We start from the raw sequence: 20003 nt of genomic DNA, 5'->3' as shown, positions 1-20003 counted from the left end.
TCACCAGCGCCCATCAAATGCAGCCTCGCCAGCGCCCATCAAATGCAGCCTCGCCAGCGCCCATCAAATGCAGCCTCGCCAGCGCCCATCAAATGCAGCCTCACCATCGCCCATCAAATGCAGCCTCATCAGCGCCCATCAAATGCAGCCTCACCAGCGCCCACCAAATGCAGCCTCACCAGCACCCACCAAATGCAGCCTCACCAGCGCCCATTAAATGCAGCCTCACCAGCGCCCACCAAATGCAGCCTCACCAGCACCCATCAAATGCAGCCTCACCAGCGCCCATCAATGTAGTCTATCAGCGCCCATTAAATGCAGCCTCACCAGCGCCCATCAAATGCAGTCTCACCAGCGCCCATCAAATGCAGTCTCACCAGTGCCCATCAAATGCAGCCTCACCAGCGCCCATCAAATGCAGCCTCACCATCGCTCATCAAATGTAGCCTCACCAGCGCCCATTAAATGCAGCCTCACCATCACCCATCAAATGCAGCCTCACCAGTGCCCATCAATGCAGTTTACCAGCGCCCATCAATACAGCCTACCAGCGCCCATTAAATGCAGCCTCACCAGTGCCCATCAATACAGCCTACCAGCACCCATCAATACAGCCTACCAGCGCCCATTAAATGCAGCCTCACCAGCGCCCATCAAATGCAGCCTCACCAGCACCCATCAAATGCAGACTCACCAGCGCCCATCAAATGTAGCCTCACCAGCGCCCATCAAATGCAGCTTCAACAGCGCCCATCAATACAGTCTACCAGCGTCCATTAAATGCAGCCTCACCATCACCCACCAAATGCAGCCTCACCATCATCCACCAAATGCAGCCTCACCAGCGCCCATCAAATGCAGCCTCACCAGCGCCCATCAAATGCAGCCTCACCAGCGCCCATCAAATGCAGCCTCACCAGCACCCATCAAATGCAGCCTCACCAGCGCCCATTAAATACAGCCTCACCATCGCCCATCAAATGCAGCCTCACCATCGCCCATCAAATGCAGCCTCACCAGCGCCCATCAAATGCAGCCTCACCAGTGCCCATCAAATGCAGCCTCACCAGTGCCCATCAAATGCAGCCTCACCAGCGCCCATCAATGTAGTCTACCAGCGCCCATCAATGCAGTCTACCAGTGCCCATCAATGAATGTTTGCTTGCTTTCATTCATTCAGAAGTCAGGACACATGACAAAGTCCTCCGCCACTGATGCGCCTCCGACACTATGTGCGAACAGAGCGGCGGCTGCCTTCTGATGCTGAGACTTAGTTGCTTGCTGCAGAGGAAAAAAAGTAGGAACCCCCAAGTGGCCGGGTGCCCTAGGCAGCTTCCTAGTTTGCCTAGTGGTAGCACTGTCCCTGCCAGCACCCAAAATAAAAATTAATCCCCTCAGTGGGGGCACACAGCAGGAAACACCTGCCATATAGTCTAACGAAGCTTAAAGGGTTCAAATATACCAATTAAAAAATAATATATCATATACAATTGGGACACAAATCATATTATAATTGAATTTTGAAAAAAAAATACCTCTCCTTTTCAATCAGCATCTGATTTAAATCTCTGTAAAATTAAATGCAATATGACAACCTGGAAGCCTTCTGTATGCTATTGGTATACAGAATGCCCCCCAGAAATGTCTTACCTGCTTATGTGATTGGCTGATTGATTTTCCCAGAAGTGTGCACTGAGGTAAAAAGTCAGATTTTAGGTACCCCTTGCCATAGGAAACTCTGTTTTGGTGACATACTCTGCAAGGATTAAATACTTCTAAAGGAATGCAGACTCTGCAGCTTTTCTCATTAGAACACTGAGAGTGCACCAGGTGATTATAATGAACTAGGTCCTCCCATTCAAATTCAGTATCCGAAGGACATGGTGAAACAAACAGCTTTTTCGTCAGAGCAGAAAAGGGTAGGAATCTGCTGCAAATGTTGTTAAAATCTTTGCAATGTATTTTGATCATCCAGAGTGAATATTTTCAGTGCTAATTTAGGCAGTTTTTTTTTTTTTTTGCTTATCTGTCTTTAAGATTAATCCAATCCTAACATCATGGTAATTTTTTCAATTTTACAAATGTGTTTTCTGTTTTCTCTGTCTGTCCTAGGGTGGGATGTCTGACGACCCGTGGATTAAATCTCTTGTTGGAGGTCTTATCATCCTAATTTTTGGTATCACTTCTTCCACAGGTAACCAATATGCTCCTCTCGGCCTGTATTTTTTAATTCATTTTTAAATGCATTTTATATAAGCTATCTTAGTGTTGGGTAGCACTAGGGTTGCCACCTTTTCTTCAAGTCAAACCCGAACACTTTAGCACCGCACAGCAATTTTTATTATAGTATAAACTATAGATATATGTTGCTATTAAATAACATTTCTAATCATATGAAGTTAATAACACGAGTCCCACTTTACATCAGAGTCCACAGAGTTCCCCTTTTACATCTGAATCCACAGAGTTCCCTTTCACTGTAAGGGGGGACTCTGCAGACTCTGATGTAAGGGAGAACTCTGGGGACTCTAACGTAAGAGATGCTCTGGGAACCCGAATTTAAGGGGGAACACTGAGAATTCTGATGTACGGAGAATGAAGACTCTGATGTAAGGGGAAACATTGTGGCCTTTGGTGTAAGGGGGAACTCTGATGTATGGGGTGCTCTGAGAACCCTGATTTACCTTAGTGTACCCAGGTAGGAGAGAGAAGGGGAGACTTCAGTCACAGACAGGGATGGATGGGGAGCTCACTCACCCCTTGGCAGTCAGCACCTCTCATGCAGATGTATCGGAGGCTGCTGGACTTCAAATTTCCGGCCCCCACTTTCCATTTCTGAGGCACAGCGCCAGGGAATGGAGTGTGGGCAGACACAGGGGGTAAGGGTGTTTTGTTAGTGCTGGCTTTGGGCAGTGTGAAAGAGTGTAACAGACCCTCTCAGCTTAGACAACTACAGCCAGCAACCCTGCTGGGAAACCATTGTCCAGTCTAAATAATGTGTCTGGGTTTCAGGCAGTCTGAAACCCAGACGCATGATTCCAAACCTGAACTGTCCGGGTGAATACTGGGCAGGTGGCAACCCTAGGTAGCTCCTCTGTACTGCCAGAGGTAGCAACCAACAACAGGTAGGACAAATTCTACAGTGGTGTCCTTGGACACATGGTCAGTGGTGTATGCCCTCAGACACATGGTGAGTGGTGTATGCCCTCAGACACATGGTCAGTGGTGTAGGCCCTCAGGCACATGGTCAGTGGTGTAAGCCCTCAGACACATGGTCAGTGGTGTATGCCCTCAGATGCTTGGTCAGTGGTGTAGGCCCTCAGACACATGGTCAGTGGTGTAGGCCCTCAGACACATGGTCAGTGGTGTAAGCCCTCAGACACATGGTCAGTGGTGTAAGCCCTCAGACACATGGTCAGTGGCGTAGGCCCTCAGACACATGGTCAGTGGTGTAGGCCCTCAGATGCTTGGTCAGTGGTGTAGGCCCTCAGACACATGGTCCATGGTGTAGGCCCTCAGACACATGGTCAGTGGTGTAAGCCCTCAGACACATGGTCAGTGGTGTAAGCCCTCAGACACATGGTCGGTGGTGTAAGCCCTCAGACACATGGTCGGTGGTGTAAGCCCTCAGACACATGGTCGGTGGTGTAAGCCCTCAGACACATGGTCAGTGGTGTAGGCCCTCAGACACATGGTCAGTGGTGTAGGCCCTCAGACACATGGTCAGTGGTGTAAGCCCTCAGACACATGGTCAGTGGTGTAGGCCCTCAGACACATGGTCAGTGGTGTAGGCCCTCAGACACATGGTCAGTGGTGTAAGCCCTCAGACACATGGTCAGTGGTGTAGGCCCTCAGACACATGGTCAGTGGTGTAGGCCCTCAGACACATGGTCAGTGGTGTAAGCCCTCAGACACATGGTCAGTGGTGTAAACCCTCAGACACATGGTCAGTGGTGTATGCCCTCAGACACATGGTCAGTGGTGTAGGCCCTCAGGCACATGGTCAGTGGTGTAAGCCCTCAGACACATGGTCAGTGGTGTATGCCCTCAGATGCTTTGTCAGTGGTGTAGGCCCTCAGACACATGGTCAGTGGTGTAGGCCCTCAGACACATGGTCAGTGGTGTAAGCCCTCAGACACATGGTCAGTGGTGTAAGCCCTCAGACACATGGTCAGTGGCGTAGGCCCTCAGACACATGGTCAGTGGTGTAGGCCCTCAGACACATGGTCAGTGGTGTAAGCCCTCAGACACATGGTCAGTGGTGTATGCCCTCAGATGCTTGGTCAGTGGTGTAGGCCCTCAGACACATGGTCCATGGTGTAGGCCCTCAGACACATGGTCAGTGGTGTAGGCCCTCAGACACATGGTCAGTGGTGTAAGTCCTCAGACACATGGTCAGTGGTGTAGGCCCTCAGACACATGGTCAGTGGTGTAGGCCCTCAGACACATGGTCAGTGGTGTAGGCCCTCAGACACATGGTCAGTGGTGTAAGCCCTCAGACACATGGTCAGTGGTGTAGGCCCTCAGACACATGGTCAGTGGTGTAGGCCCTCAGACACATGGTCAGTGGTGTAAGCCCTCAGACACATGGTCAGTGGTGTAGGCCCTCAGACACATGGTCAGTGGTGTAGGCCCTCAGACACATGGTCAGTGGTGTAGGCCCTCAGACACATGGTCAGTAGTGTAAGCCCTCAGACACATGGTCAGTGGTGTAAGCCCTCAGACACATGGTCAGTGGTGTAAGCCCTCAGACACTTGGTCAGTGGTGTAACTCCTTAGACACATGGCCAATAGCGGCAGTCTTCAGACACATGGTCAGTGGTGTAAACCCTCAGACACATGGTCAGTGGTGTAGGCCCTCAGACACATAGTTCAGGGGTGTAAGTCCTCAGGCACATAGTTCAGTGGTGTAAGTCCTCAGACACATGTTCAATGGTGTAAGCCCTCAGACACATAGTTTAGTGGTGTAAGTCCTCAGACACTTGGTCGGTGGTGTAAGTCCTCAGACACTTGGTCAGTGGTGTAAGTCCTCAGACACTTGGTCAGTGGTGTAAGTCCTCAGACACATGGTCAGTGGTGTAAGCATTCAGACACATGTTCAATGGTGTAAGCCCTCAGACACATAGTTTAGTGGTGTAAGCCCTCAGACACTTGGTCAGTGGTGTAAGTCCTCAGACACATGGTCAATAGCGGCAGTCTTCAGACATCTGGTCAATAGCGGTAGTCTTCAGACACATGGTCAATAGCGGTAGTCTTCAGACACATGGTCAATAGTGGCAGTCTTCAGACACATGGTCATAACAAACAGCAGACAGTAAGGTCCTTTCTCAGATGGATGGTAAAAATGGGTGGCTGAGCCAAGTTTACCCGCCCCCTCAGCCACCCACCAGAACTGTAAAATAACAGCTATTTACATGCTGAGACCAGGGCATTTTTAATTTAAGTTGCAGAGTTTGACAAGCGGCACCACTTGTGAAACTATCCTATTAAGTTCAATAGGACTGCCCTGCAACCGTATGCAATGCATGTGATTGCGGCACGGTAGTGTGGCATTATAGGTTTTAATCAGGCTTTGAGAAGGCGATACCGCCTGTCCATTGCCCTCTGAAATGCAATCTCAGCATGTCCAGCGCAAGTGTGAAAGAGCCCTAGCAGAGTCAGAAGGCTGACAGCTTTCGGCACAGACAAACAGGTCTTAAACAGAGTCCAGGAACCAGGAAATTGGAGCTACTGTATGGATGACCACGTGTAAACAATACACAAGAATATTCCAAGGCATGAAAAATCCTACAGAACTCAGAGATGGACAGACATCTATTCAGGACATACTGACAAGCCTGTTGAGCAGGCACTAGGTGGAAGTTTGCTTTATAGGTCTTAGTGAAGGACAGGTGTGTGTAGGCAGGTTGTCTACGAGTTATCTCTTTAATGGCTGGTAAGGGGTAAATGCTGTGCTGTGCCGTTCCTGGGCTTTTTGGATCCATCCTGCCCATCTGTGCATTCTATGCATTAAGGTGAAAAAACATCTCAGCATTAGAGCCCCCCCCCCGAGTAGGGTGACCACATTTCCAAACTGCCATTCAGGGACACACCCCCTCTCTCACCTTCCCCCCAAAAAGATGAGGGGGGCGGGGGGAAATGTAGTCTCGGGCAGGGCTGGACTGGGACAAAAATTTGGCCCTGGACTTCATCCAGATTGGCCCACTTTGACAGGTCTCTCTCATGGCGTCCGGACAACTCCCGCACCAGCCGTTCTACTTTATTAGAGTAGAACGGCTGGTACTGGTACTCTTATAGGCAGTACCAGTGGGTAAGCTAGAAATTATTTCACCCGGGGCAAAGTATCAGTTCGGTGCCCCCCTTATGGGACAAGATTAGGCAGAAGTGAGAAACTCCCAGGCCATAGCTGTTGAGTCAGCTGTCTGTCCCCTCCCCCATGCCCCCCTGCTCCTCTGGTCCTCCCCCTGCTTCTCTGTTCCCCCCCAGGTGAGCGCTGCAGAGAGGGAGAGGAGGTGAGCGCTGCAGGAAGGGAGAGACAGAGGAGAGGAGGGGGGGCAGCGGTCCGCTGTCACTGAAGCCGGCCCACTGAGCCATCGGCCCACCGGGAAACTCCCTGTAGTCCCAATGGCCAGTCCATCCCTGGTCTCGGGGTTGTGCCACCAGATGCAGTGCCGCTGTCACTCCCTTTGCATGAGCCACATGCGTAGAAGGAAAGGAGTGGCGTCACTATCTGGAGAGTAGAGATCACACCAGTCCCTGCTGCTTGCCGCTGGGTGCCGGAGAAGGAGGAGGTGCCGGGGTGGGTGGGGACAGCAGTGCTACACTAGGCGCAGGCTTCGCTCCCGGCCTCACCGTCTGAGAGTAAATTGTTACTGGTTGCAAGATGCCAGGCAGCGCCGGCCCTAGCAACCAATTCTGTAAATGTAGTTATTAGTTAGTAGGGGGTGGCTGTGTCCTCCATTTCATTCCTGGACATTGTATTGTCCCGCAATGAAGGTGCCCGGGACCCAGGACAGACATGTCAATTGCGGGACAGTCCCAGGCAATCCGGGACACGTGGGCACCCTACCCCCGAGCCCCCCTTTATTTATCTCACGACCCCTCGAAAGTCCTACTTCGTGAACGCGCAGGCTTCTCGGTCGGCTTCTCGGCACATTTTCCTTCTAAATGTTTTTTTTCTTTGTCTGAATTTCTCACTTCCTGTTCCTCCTCAGTAAGCTGTTCTGGCTGACTAACCCCCAGCCAGAACAGCTCGAATGATGGGGGGCAAGCTTACTGAGGAGGAACAGGAAGTGAGAAATTCAGACAAAGAAAAAAAAACATTTAGAAGTAAAATCGAATGAAAAGGTAAGTGAACCAACAATGCACTAGCTCAGGGGTCTCCAAACTGCAGCCCGAGGGCCGGATGTGGCCCTTTGCTAGCCTTCACCCGGACCTTGGGGCAGTATTGCTCCCAATGATATGAGGCACTATTCCTCCCAATGGCACCAACAATGGGGCACTATTTCTTAGACAAATAGCAATGATGGAGCACTATTCCTTCTCCTACTGCCCACCAACACTGGGGCCATGTTTATTCTCACTGAGAAGCGATTCACACTTAGGTCGCTTTTCAGAGGTGTTTGACAGGCCATACATGGGCTCCTTATCTCCTGATAACCCTTTAATTTCCGTACTACTTTGCTGCAATTGTGTGCATTGCACATAGTTATGAAGTGGTTGCAGTGGCCCCATAGAACTGCCTTAGTCATATTCAGGGGTAGGCACTACTTACCAAAAGCAACATGCATGTGTACAACCATGAAAGTCAACTTGCTGGCGCTCTCTATTTACGTCTCCCTTTATCGCAGCTTGCAAGAAATAGCCCATGCTATTAGGTCTGGGGAAACGTGATTTCCTCCCCATAATTTTGCTTGGGTCGTTGTTTCATGACCCCGGGAGTAATGGACAAGGTGACACACACTACGCACATTTTACCCTGGGAGTACGAAGGGGGCCTTTTCATTTTATAGAACAAATACTTGTATAGTACAAGCATAATAAAACAAAGGGCTGCAAACCACCCCCACCCTCCTGATCTTGCGTTGTTCTGTCCTTTCTACATACCTGAGCTTAAAGCTAATTCCCCATGTGTAAAAAGTAATTGCAGAGTCCAATGTCCGCAAACAATAGTTTACGGAAATTCCCTGATGATGTCATGGATCATTTTAGGGCTTGTCTTCTGCCAACACCTACCCAGATGTAGCAATACAAAAATGCTGTTCATAAATCTGGAATTAAACAAGTTAAACTCCTGAAATATAGAAGCGCCATCATAGGACCCAATGTTATAACCAAGGGGGAGGGGCGTGAGGGGAAGTCGCCCCCCCCCCCAGGTGAAGCAATACAAGAATGCAATTTATAGATCTCCAACAATACAAGTTGGGTAACCCCTGAAATATAGAAGCTCCATCATGGGATCCACTATTATAACCAGTACTGGGGCAAGGGAGGGGCATATGGGGGGGGGGCAAGAGGGACGGCCCCCCTAGGTGAAGAAAAACAAGAATGCAATTTATAGATCTCCAACAATACAAGTCAGGTAACCCCTGAAATGTAGAAGCTCCATCATAGGATCCACTATTATAATCAGGGCTGGGGCAAGGGAGGGGCGGGGGGCAAGAGGGACAATCGCCCCAGGTGAAGAAAAACAAGAATGACATTTATAGATCTCCAACAAACCAAGTCAGATAACCCCTGAAATGTAGAAGCTCCATTATAGGATCCACTATTATAATCAGGGCTGGGGCAAGGGAGGGGAAAGAGGGACCATTGCCCCAGGTGAAGCAAAACAAGAATGCCATTCATAGATATCCAACAAAACAAGTCAGGTAACCCCTGAAATATAGAAGCACCACCATAGAATCCACTGTTATAACCAGGGATGGACTGGCCATTGGGACTACAGGGAGTTTCCCGGTGGGCCGATGGCTCAGTGGGCCGGCTTCAGTGACAGCGGCCCGCCGCCCCCCTCCGCTCCTCTGTCTCTCCCTTCCCGCAGCGCTCACCTCCTCTCCCTCCGCGCAGCACTCACCTGGGGGGAACAAAAAAGCAGGGGAGGACCAGAGGAGCAGGTACGACGACAGAGGAGCATGGGGGAGGGGACAGGCAGCTGACTCAACAGCTATGGCCTGGGAGTTTCTCACTTCTGCCTAATCTTGTCCCATAAGGGGGGGCACTGAACTGAATCTTTGCCCCAGGTGAAATAATGTCTAGCTTCCCCACTGGTACTGCCTATAAGAGTACCAGTACCAGCCGTTCTACTCTAAAAAAAGGAAGAGGGGGCTTGGGTGGCTGGGGGGGGGGGTGCGGGAGTTGTCCGGCCGCCATGGGAGAGACCTGTCAAAGTGGGCCAGTCTGGATGAAGTCCAGGGCCAAATTTTTGTCCCAGTCCAGCCCTGGTTATAACCCATGCGGGGACATGGGAAGGGCAGCACGAGAAGCTGCCCCAGGTGTAGCGCTTTCCTGTGGGAGTGGGGGTGCTGTGCGCTGCACCCCATGCACTCTCCAAATGAATGGTGGGAAGGACCATGGCTTTTTTTCTACTGGACCGCATGTTTCTGTTTGCTCTGACCAGAGTTGTTTGATGGAAGCTCCTTGAGGAAGTAACGTGATGAGTGACGAAACACGTTGGACCGGAGTTAGTGACGTCACGACACAAAATGAAATTTGAGTGGTATCTCCCTGGACCGAGCCACTGTGGACATCCAGATTAATTTTTAAGGGGATATAAACCCCGAATGTTCTGAGCGGTTTACTCAAGTGCACTGGAAGCTGTGAACATATAAATGTGAGTTAGAATTTTAATATTTTAATAATGATAGAGTTATACAGTTCCACGCTATGTTGGTCCTCTACACTATTTGAGCAATACCAATCTGTAAGGTACCTGTAAAAGGTAGTGTCCGAAGTGGAAGTAGTGTGCTTGAGATCCAGGCAAAGCGTCGTCAGGCAAATAGTTCACAATCAAAATCCGGAGAAGAGTCAGGCAGGCTAAGGTCATTCACGATCTGGCGGCAAGGTACAAAATCAGCAGGCTGTAGAATAGTCGGGATATCAGGCAGGAGTTCAATACAAGGAAGATCACTGAAGTCAAAACACCCAGGGAAGAAATCCAAATAAACGGGCACTGAGTGATGACCTCACTTCCTATTTAAAGGCTGTCCAGATTGAGAATTGTCCACAGCTGGCAGCAGGTGGAGCTAGAGAGTATGATGTAGTGTTGAACACAGTAAGGACATTCCCAAAGTCTAGATCTCTTCTGTAGCACAACAGGTAAGGCTATGGTTTAAGCGACCAGGAAGATCCCGGTTCGAATACAACCCGGGTCATGACACAATCTGAGGGTCACTGCACACCTGAAGCAAGACGCCCCACCACAGGAGGAGAGCCACCAGTCAAGGGGTACTGTCACTATCACCATTAATGATCTGAGAACAAATGTTTCATCAGAAGTTTTTTCACATATAAGAAGGTTAGCGTGTCACTGTTTTTCACCTTTTATTCACTGTTAGCATGTGTGGGAATACATATAGGTGTTAGCAGCAAAACCCACAAATATTTATGTAGTACAGTTTTTTTTTACTGTACGTACACATAGTAGTGCAGGGGATCATACATACACTATATTACCAAAAGTATTGGGACGCCTGCCTTTACACGCACATGAACTTTACTGGCATCCCAGTCTTGGTCTGTAGGGTTCAATACTGAGTTGGCCCACCCTTTGCAGCTATAACAGCCTCAACTCTTCTGGGAAGGCTGTCCACAAGGTTTAGGATTGTGTCTATGGGAATGTTTGACCATTCTTCCAGAAGAGCATTTGTGAGGCCAGGCACTGATGTTGGACGAGAAGGCCTGACTCGCAGTCTCCGCTCTAATTCATCCCAAAGGTGTTCTATCAGGTGGAGGTCAGGACTCTGTGCAGGACAGTCAAGTTCCTCTACCCCAAACTTGCTCATCCATGTCTTTATGAACCTTGCTTTTTGCACTGGTCCAAATCATTTGGTGGATGGGGGGATTATGGTGTGGGTCTGTTATTTCAGGGGTTGGGCTTGGCCCATTAGTTTTAGTGAAGGGAACTCTTAAGGCATCAGCATACCAAGACGTTTTGGACAATTTCATGCTCCCAACTTTGTGGGAACAGTTTAGGGACGGCCCATTCCTGTTCCAACATGACTGCACACCAGTGCACAAAGCAAGGTCCATAAAGACATGGATGAGCGAGTTCGGGGTGGAGTAACTTGACTGGCCTGCACAGAGTCCTGACCTCAACTTGATAGAACTACTTTGGGATGAATTAGAGTGGAGACTGCAAGCCAGGCCTTCTCATCCAGCATCAGTGCCTGACCTCACAAATTTGCTTCTGGATGAATAGTCAAACATTCCCATAGACACACTCCTAAAACTTGTGGACAACCTTCCCAAATAAGTTGAAGCTGTTATAGCTGCAAAGGGTGGGATGCCATAAAAGTTCATGTGCATGTAAAGGCAGGTGTCCCAATACTTTTGGTAAATTAGTGTATATGTGCATAAGTATTATCAGTTGGGTACCAGTACCATACCATACCGAGCAGTCCCTGCCTGCTTGTTCCTGGGTGAACACGTGTCGCTTCCCTAGGGTTGAGGGCTAGGGTTAAATGTTAGGGTTAGGGTTAAGGGCTACTGTTAGGATTAAATGTTTGAGTTAGGGTTGGAATTAGGGTTGGGGCTAGGGTTAGAGTTAGATTTAGGGTTGGGATTAGGGTTAGGGCTAGGGTTAGAGTTGGGGTTAGAGTTAAGGCCCCGTACACACGATAGAATCCATCCGCTGAAAAATCCCAGCAAATGGGTTTCAGCGGATAGATCCTATGGTGTGTACACGCCAGCGGATCTGTTTCCGCGGATATTTCTCCCCTGGGATGGATTCCAGCAGATCGAATATTTGCTGACATGCCAAACAAATCCATCTGCTGGAATCCATCCCAACGGATGGATCCGCTGGTCTGTATAGACTCACCGAATCCATCCGTCCGAAGGGATCCCCCGCATGCGTCGTAATGATTCGACGCATGCGTGGCATTCCTTATATGACAGCGTCGCGCACATCGCCGCGTCATAATCGCGGCGACGGCGCGACACGTCATCGCCAGAGGATTTCGGCGCGGATTTCAATGCGATGGTGTGTACACGCCATCGCATAGAAATCCGCGGAAATCCTCGAGAGGATTTATCCGTGGAAACGGTCCGCTGGACCGTATCCGCGGATAAATCCTCCCGTGTGTATGGGGCCTTAGGGTTAGAGTTGGGGTAAGGGTTAGAGTTAGGGTTAAGGTTATAGTTAGGGTCGGGGTTAGAGTTAGAGTTAGAGTTGGGGTTGGGGTTAGAGTTGGAGTTAGGGTTAGAGTTGGAGTTAGGGTTGGGGTTAGAGTTAGGGTTGGGGCTAGGATTAGAGTTAGAGTTAGATTTAGGGTTAGATTAAGGGTTGGGATTAGGGCTAGGGTTAGAGTTAGGGTTAGAGTTGGGGTTAGGGTAAGAGTTAGGGTTAGAGTTAGGGTTAGAGTTGGGGTTGGGGTTAGAGTTAGAGTTAGGGTTAGGGTTAGAGTTAGGGTAAGAGTTAGGGTTAGAGTTAGGGTTAGAGTTTGAGTTAGAGATAGGGTTTGGGTTAGAGATAGGGTTAGAGTTGGGGTTAGGGTTAGAGTAAGGATTAGAGTTAGGGTCAGAGATAGAGTTAGGGTTAGAGTTAGTGTTAGAGTTAGCGTTAGGGTTAGTATTAATTGTTGGGGTTAGGGTTAGTGTAAAACTAACAGTAACAATTACCCCTAACCTGAACGATTACCGGTAACCCTAACCTTAACCCTAACATTTAACCCTAACCCTAGTCCTTAACTCTAATTCTAGCCCTGAACCCTAACCCTAGCCCTTAACTCTAACATCTGACTTTGGACACATAAAGGTTCCTTCACAACTTTGATGCTACTTGAGTGCCACAGAGTGTAAAGTCGCATCAAAGTCACACTACATGAAAATAACTGTCGTACTCTCCTATTAGCCCACAAAGCGCATCAAAAATACATCACTTGGATTTTTGGCATGGGTCCATTGAAGTCTATTACACCCAAAACGTAATCTGCTGCGGAAAAAAAAAGTCCCATACCCTTTCCAAAAAACTCATCGTCTGAAAACGCACAGATGTGAACTGGATCCTTAGAACACCATGTTGCATGGACTGTACTGTGTTTCTGCAAAGTGCACTAAAAAGCGCATAGATGTGAACCAAGGGTTAGATTTCATTTACACTTGTGGTTGGAGGGATGTAAAAACACACGGTTGAGCCACATTTTGACTCCCTCTGTTCCCCCCTGCGCCCCAACTGCTCCCATTTTTACCAAGCTCCCACTGCCCCCTGCAGAGGAAGGTATAAATATACCACAGCTGCAATACTTTGCATTGTGGCGCAGCAGAAATGACCCGTTCTGTCGTGCTTTGTGGACAGTACCGCCCGCCAAACACAAACCATTTAACTTAAAGCGCCCCTGCATCTGCATGAAATGGTATAAGGGGTTAATACAGGTGGTTAGGAGGTGGCATAATATAAGTCAAATGCCCTCTGAAGAGCGATCCAAAATAATGAGCCGTTTTTGCTAAAATCAACCCAGCAGTTGTATCTGAGACGGTTTTAGAAAGAGTTGAACTGTTTTTTGGAGCAGCAGAAAGACTCTTATACACAATGCCTCTGTTACGGTCACTGCAACCATCATCCGTTATCGCCCAACAGGGAGTTCACCGCCCCCCACCACCACGCAACCCCAGCTTCATGCTTCTGCCCACTTCTCATTTCTATTTCTGTCACCAAAATCTAGCAGAGCGATGAGCCGTCTAACCACAAGAGAGGATCAGAACTTTCACACTTGCGTTCGTGGGCTGTAACTCAAGTTCATAAAAGAGAACAAATAAAGTCGGCCCAGCCTATGGACTTTACAATCAGCGGCAAGTGAGAAGTAGCATACAGTTTCCTTTCTTCATTCACATTGAGCTTACATCTTAGATGCTCATAACTGAGTATACTGTGTACTGCCCCACTTTTATATCATTTTTCTGTTTTATTGAATTGCATGAGGTTATTATTGTTCTGACTGTAGTATGCTGACATCTAGTGCCAGTTTTGGGCCACTACAGCGAAGACAATGGACAGTGCTCAGAGGTGGGTAGGGGGCAGAGACAAGGGACAATGCTTGGAGGTGGGTAAGTTGTGGAGACAAGGGCAATGCTCTGAGTTGAAAAGGGGTGGAGACAAGGAACTGTGCTCATGAGGTGGGTAGGGGATGGAGACAAAGGAAGATGCGTGAAGGTGGGTAAGGGGCAGAGACAAGGAACAGTGCTTGGAGGTGGGTAGAGGGTGGAGACAAGGGACAGTGCTCAAAGGTGGGTAGGAGCAGAGACCAGGTACAGTGCTCTGAGTTGGGTAAGGGGCAGAGAAAAGGGACGATGTTTGGAGGTGGGTAGGGGTCGAGACAAGGGACAATGCTCTGAGTTGGGTAGGGGGTGGAGACAAGGAACTGTGCTCATGATGTGGGTAGGGGGCGGAGACAAAGGAAGATGCGTGGAGGTGGGTAAGGGGCAGATACCACGGACAGTGCTCGGAGGTGGATAGGGGGCAGAGACAAAGGACGATGCTTGGAGGTGGGTAAGGGGCAGAGACAATGGACAGTTCTCAGAGGGGGTAGGGGTGGATACAAGAGACAGTGCTAAGAGGTGGGTAGGGGTGGAGACAAGGGACAGTGCTCTGAGTTGGGTAGGGGTGGAGACAAGGAACTGTGCTCATGATGTGGGTAGGGGGCAGAGATAAAGGAAGATGCGTGGAGGTGGGTAAGGGGCAGATACAAGAGACAGTTCTCGGAGGTGGATAGGGGCAGAGACAAAGGTCGATGCTTGGAGGTGGTTAAGGGGTGGAGACAAGAGACAGTGCTCAGAGGTGAGTAGGGGTGGAGACAAGGGGCAGTGCTCTAAGTTGGGTAGGGCTGGAAACAAGAAACTGTGCTCAGGAGGTGATTAGGGGGTGGAGACAAATGAAGATGCGTGGAGGTGGGTAAGGGGCAGAGACGAGGGACAGTGCTCTGAGTTGGGTAGGGGGTGGAGACAAGGGACTGTGCTCAGGGGTGGGTAGGGGTGGAGACAAGGGACTGTGCTCAGAGGTGGGTAGGGGTGGAGACAAGGGACAGTGCTCAGGGGTAAGTAGGGGTGGAAACAAGGGACTATGCTCAGAGGTGGGTAGGGGGTGGAGACAAGAGACAGTGTTTAGAGGTGGATAGGGGTGGAGACAAGGGACAGTGCTCAGGGGTGGGTAGGGGTGGAAACAAGGGACTATGCTCAGAGGTGGGTAGGGGGTGGAGACAAGAGACAGTGTTTAGAGGTGGATAGGGGTGGAGACAAGGGACAGTGCTCAGGGGTGGGTAGGGGTGGAAACAAGGGACTATGCTCAGAGGTGGGTAGGGGGTGGAGACAAGAGACAGTGTTTAGAGGTGGATAGGGGTGGAGACAAGGGACAGTGCTCTGTGTTGAGTAGTGGGCAGACACAAGGAACGATGCTTGGAGGTGGGTAAGGGGCAGAGGAAAGGGACAGTGTTCGAAGGTGGGTAGGGAGTGGAAACAAGGGACAGTGGTTGAAGGTGGGTAGGTAGTGGAGACAAGGGACAGTGCTCAAAGGTGGGTAGGGGGCGGAGACAAGGGACAATGCTCGGAGGTGGGTAGGGGACGGAAACAAGAGGTGACTTGGGGGAAGATGGAGCGCCTGCACCTATTCTCTGCCTGTAACACTGTATTTTGTATCACCCCAACAGGTAACATCGATGAATGTAGTCTGTGCTGCCTCCTACAAGGGACCAGTGAAGACCTGAACTGCACATGGACAAATGACAGCAGAGTACAGCTTAATGTATACCTACAAAGAATCTCGTAAGTTTACCAGACATCCCAACCCGCCAATCCAGACCCGATCTCTGGTTCTCCCACACCACGCTTCTAGGTGAACTATATACAGGGCCGTTTGTACAGCATGCAATACTTTTGCCATTGATTTCTGAATGGAAGTGTCAGCCCTCATTATAACCACCTTAATCATTGTAATGATAAACATTGCAGGGTCTGCATCCCTTTAGAAGTGGAAGAGCCTGAGGGTCATCATACACATTGCAATCTGACCATACAATTGTTGTACAATCAACTTCAGAGTTACTAACACTATGTAAGATGTTAAAATGCAAGATATACAGTAAAAGTGGTTTGGTGGTCTCACGCTTATTTTCCATCTCTCTCTCTCTTTCATGCTTTGACACTTCAGAGGAAATACTAAAAAGTGCAACCAATCAGCTTCTAGCATTCAATTTCTTTCTTAGAAAATAATTGGCTACGCTCCAGTTAGGACAACGTTTGTCTCAGGTACTTTTATGAATTCCCCCTCCCTTTTTTTTCTGCCCTCTCACATTGGCCCAGATTCACAAAGGGCTTACGACCGCGCAACGCCATGTACGCCGTCGTAAGTCCTAATCTGGGCCGTCGTATCTATGCGACTGATTCTTAGAATCAGTTACGCATAGATATCCATTAGATCCGACAGGCATAAGGCTCTTACGCTGTCGGATCTTAAATACATTTTTTTTTTAGCCGCTAGGTGTCGCCTCCCCGTCGAGTATGCAAATTAGCTAGTTACGCAAATTCCTAGAATGGTCGACGCAGTGAAGTTACGACGTTTACATTAGGTTTGCGCGGCGTAAAGTTGCCCCTGCTACATGAGAAGCAATGTTAAGTATGGCCGTCGTTCCCGCGTCGAAATTTAAAAATTTACATAGTTTGCGTAAGTCGTCCGTGAATGGGGCTGGACGCCATTTACGTTCACGTCGAAACCAATGATGTCCTTGCGACGTCATTTGGAGCAATGCACCCTGGGATATTTTTTAGGACGGCTCATGCGCAGTACGTTCGGCGCGGGAACGCGCTTAATTTAAATGCTCCACGCCCCCTACCCGGCTAATTTGAATTGCGCCGGGTGATTTACGCTACGCTGCCGCAACTTTACAGGCAAGTGCTTTGTGAATAAATAAATGACATACGTTACGCCGCCGCAGACAAACACCGGATCTACGAGAATCTGGCCCATTGTGTCTCTGGTTCCCACTCTCATGCCGCATACACACCATCACTTTATGTGATGAAAAAAAACGACATTTTCTGTGAAGTAAAAAACGACGTTTTCGAAACTTCAATTTTCAAAGACGAAGTTGCATACACACCATCGTTTTCTCACAATGTTCTAGCAAAGCGAGGTTACGTTCACCACGTTTTTCCATTGAAGCTTGCTTCATAACTAGCTTCTGGGCATGCGCGGATGAAAAAACGTTGTTTTAAACGACGTTTTTTGCTACACACGGTCAATTTCTGTGAAGTAAAAGTTGACGTTTTGAAAAACGACACATAAAATTGAAGCATGCTTCAATTTTTTTTGGTCGTTTTTTACAAGACATAAAACAACGTTTTCCCCCCACACACAGTCAATTAAAGTGACGTTTTTAAAAACTTCATTTTTTTTCATCACATAAAGTGATGGTGTGTACGCGGCATCACACTTTAGGGCATTTTTTTATAAAGCAGAAAATCTGACACCTCTAGTCCCCGCCCCCTACCCACCTCTGTTAACAATCACAGCAGATCCCATGACAATTGTATACAATAGATGGCTTCCAATCATGCCATTCATTGTATACTACTGTGTTGCTCGCTGTGATTGGTCACAGTGATCACATGTCACAGACAGGGCCAATCACAGCCCATCTGTACTATGTGATTAACTGTGGCCAATCACAGCAAATCAAAACAATACACACTGAATGAATTAATTTCCTTCAGAAAAAAATGGTTGCTTATAACAGTGAATATCACTATTATAAGTGATAATAATGTGTAAAAAAAAAATCCTGATCACTTCCCCAGACTATTATTATGGTAACACAGTGTTGCTCTGTGCCCAGTATGTAAAAAAAATTAAAAATAATAATAATATATATATTTTTTTTTTAAAGATATTTTTATTAGAATAATAATATTCTTACATACAGTCGCCAGTCAGTGTCCCTGAGTATCACCACACTATTCATTTGATGACGCTGTACTGCACTGGTGACAGTATGTAAAAAAAAATATATATATATATATATATATATATATATATATATATATATATATATATATTATTTCTTTTTTTTTTTTTTTTTAAAACGAATTCCAAAAACTCACCATGCCTTTTTTTTTAAAATACCTAGAACCAGGGCTTTTTTTCTCAGAGATTAGGTGCAAGAACCCCCCCCCTCTTTGACTCCGCCCCCCTACCCACCCCTGAGCACCGTCCCTTGGTTCACCCCCTACCCACCTCCAAGTACAGGCCGTTTTAGAGAATACAGAACCAAGTATTATTTTGTGGTGCCAAGTAATTTGTATGTTTGCTAATAGCAAGAAAAGCAGTAAACGAGATCCTCCGCAGCCAGCAACACTAGACCCACCCCAGCAACACTAGACCGACTCCAGCAACACTAGACCCACCCCATTAACATTAGATCCACCCCAGCAACAATAGATCCCCTAGCAATAATAGACACCCCAGCAACACTAGACACACCACAGAAACAATAGATCCCCCAGCAACAATAGACCTCACCACAGAAACAATAAATCCCCCCAGCAACAATAGATCCCCCAGCAATAATAAATACCTCCAGCAATACTAGAAGCACCCCAGCAACACTAGACACACCACAGCAACAATAGATCCCCCAGCAACAATAGACCTCACCACAGAAACAATAAATCCCCCCAGCAATAATAAATACCTCCAGCAATACTAGAAGCACCCCAGCAACAATAGATTCCCACACAACAATAGAAAGCCCATTACAAAATACCACCCCAGTGACAATAGACCCCCCAGAAACAACAACAAGCTTCCCAGCAGCCAGCATCAATAGACCCTCCAGCAGCCAGCAACCATAGACCTCTCCTTCAACAATTACCCTCCCCCAGCAACAATAGATCCCCACACAAAAATAGATTCCTGCCAGCATACCCCAGTACCCATTGCCATTACATACATTCAGTGCTAGAGGTGCCGGAACTGCGTTCCCCAGCGTTCCCGCTGAAAAAAAGCCCTGCCTAGAACTGTCTACTTTTCACAAAAAAAGGGGTCATTTGGGGGATATTTGTACTATCCTGGCTACAAGAAATGAGATAGGTCGTCGGTACATCAGGATTGATCAATTTTCAGATATATTCCATAGTTTATGGACTTTCACAAAGACTAAATGATATGATTTGCGTTACTTTTACCAAAGACATGTAGCAGAATACATTTTGGCCTAAATTTATGAAGAAAGATTATTTATTTGCAAAAATTTATAACAGAAACGGAAAAAAAATTCAAACTTTTTAAATTTATTAACCACTTGAGGACCCCTTCACACCGATATACGTGGGCAGAATGGCGCGGCTGGTACGTCGCCTTTAAGAGCCCAGCCGTGGGTCGCGAACACGCCGCCGATGGCGTGCTCGCGACGTAGTCCTGAGCTCCGTGATCGCACCCGCGGGACCCGATTGCTGTCACAGGAGCTGAAGAACGGGGAGAGGTGAGTGTAAACAAACCTTCCCCGTTCTTCTCTGTGGCTTGTTACTGATCGTCTGTTCCCTGTTATAGAGAACGACGATCAGTGATGTCACACGCACAGCTACGCCCCCCTACAGAAAAAAAACCACACTTAACCCCTTTAGCGCCCCCTAGTGGTTAACTCCTTCACTGCCATTGTCATTTTCACAGTAAACAGTGCATTTTTATAGCACTTTTCTCTGTGAAAATGACAATGGTCCCAAAAATGTGTAAAAAGTGTCCGATGTGTCCGCCATAATGTCACGAAAAAAATCGCTGATCGCCGCTATTACTAGTAAAA

At 48.2% G+C, this 20003-nt stretch overlaps 1 protein-coding gene across 1 annotated transcript in view; it reads left to right on the top strand.

Annotated features, from left to right (window-relative positions):
* IL27RA (interleukin 27 receptor subunit alpha) overlaps positions 1 to 20003 on the top strand; it is a 69786-nt gene that overhangs the window by 7609 nt on the left and 42174 nt on the right. Inside the window, exons 2-3 of the mRNA XM_040346594.1 lie at positions 2113 to 2194; positions 15858 to 15972. Coding sequence (XP_040202528.1) covers positions 2119 to 2194; positions 15858 to 15972 — 191 coding nt within the window. The 5' untranslated portion in view covers positions 2113 to 2118. The remainder of the gene's footprint in view (positions 1 to 2112; positions 2195 to 15857; positions 15973 to 20003) is intronic.

The sequence above is a fragment of the Rana temporaria genome, chromosome 3, assembly GCF_905171775.1.
Source record: "Rana temporaria chromosome 3, aRanTem1.1, whole genome shotgun sequence".
In the NCBI taxonomy this organism is placed as follows: domain Eukaryota; kingdom Metazoa; phylum Chordata; class Amphibia; order Anura; family Ranidae; genus Rana; species Rana temporaria.
The sequence above is the reverse complement of the archived record's forward strand: the minus strand, read 5'-3'. Positions and strand labels throughout refer to the sequence as shown.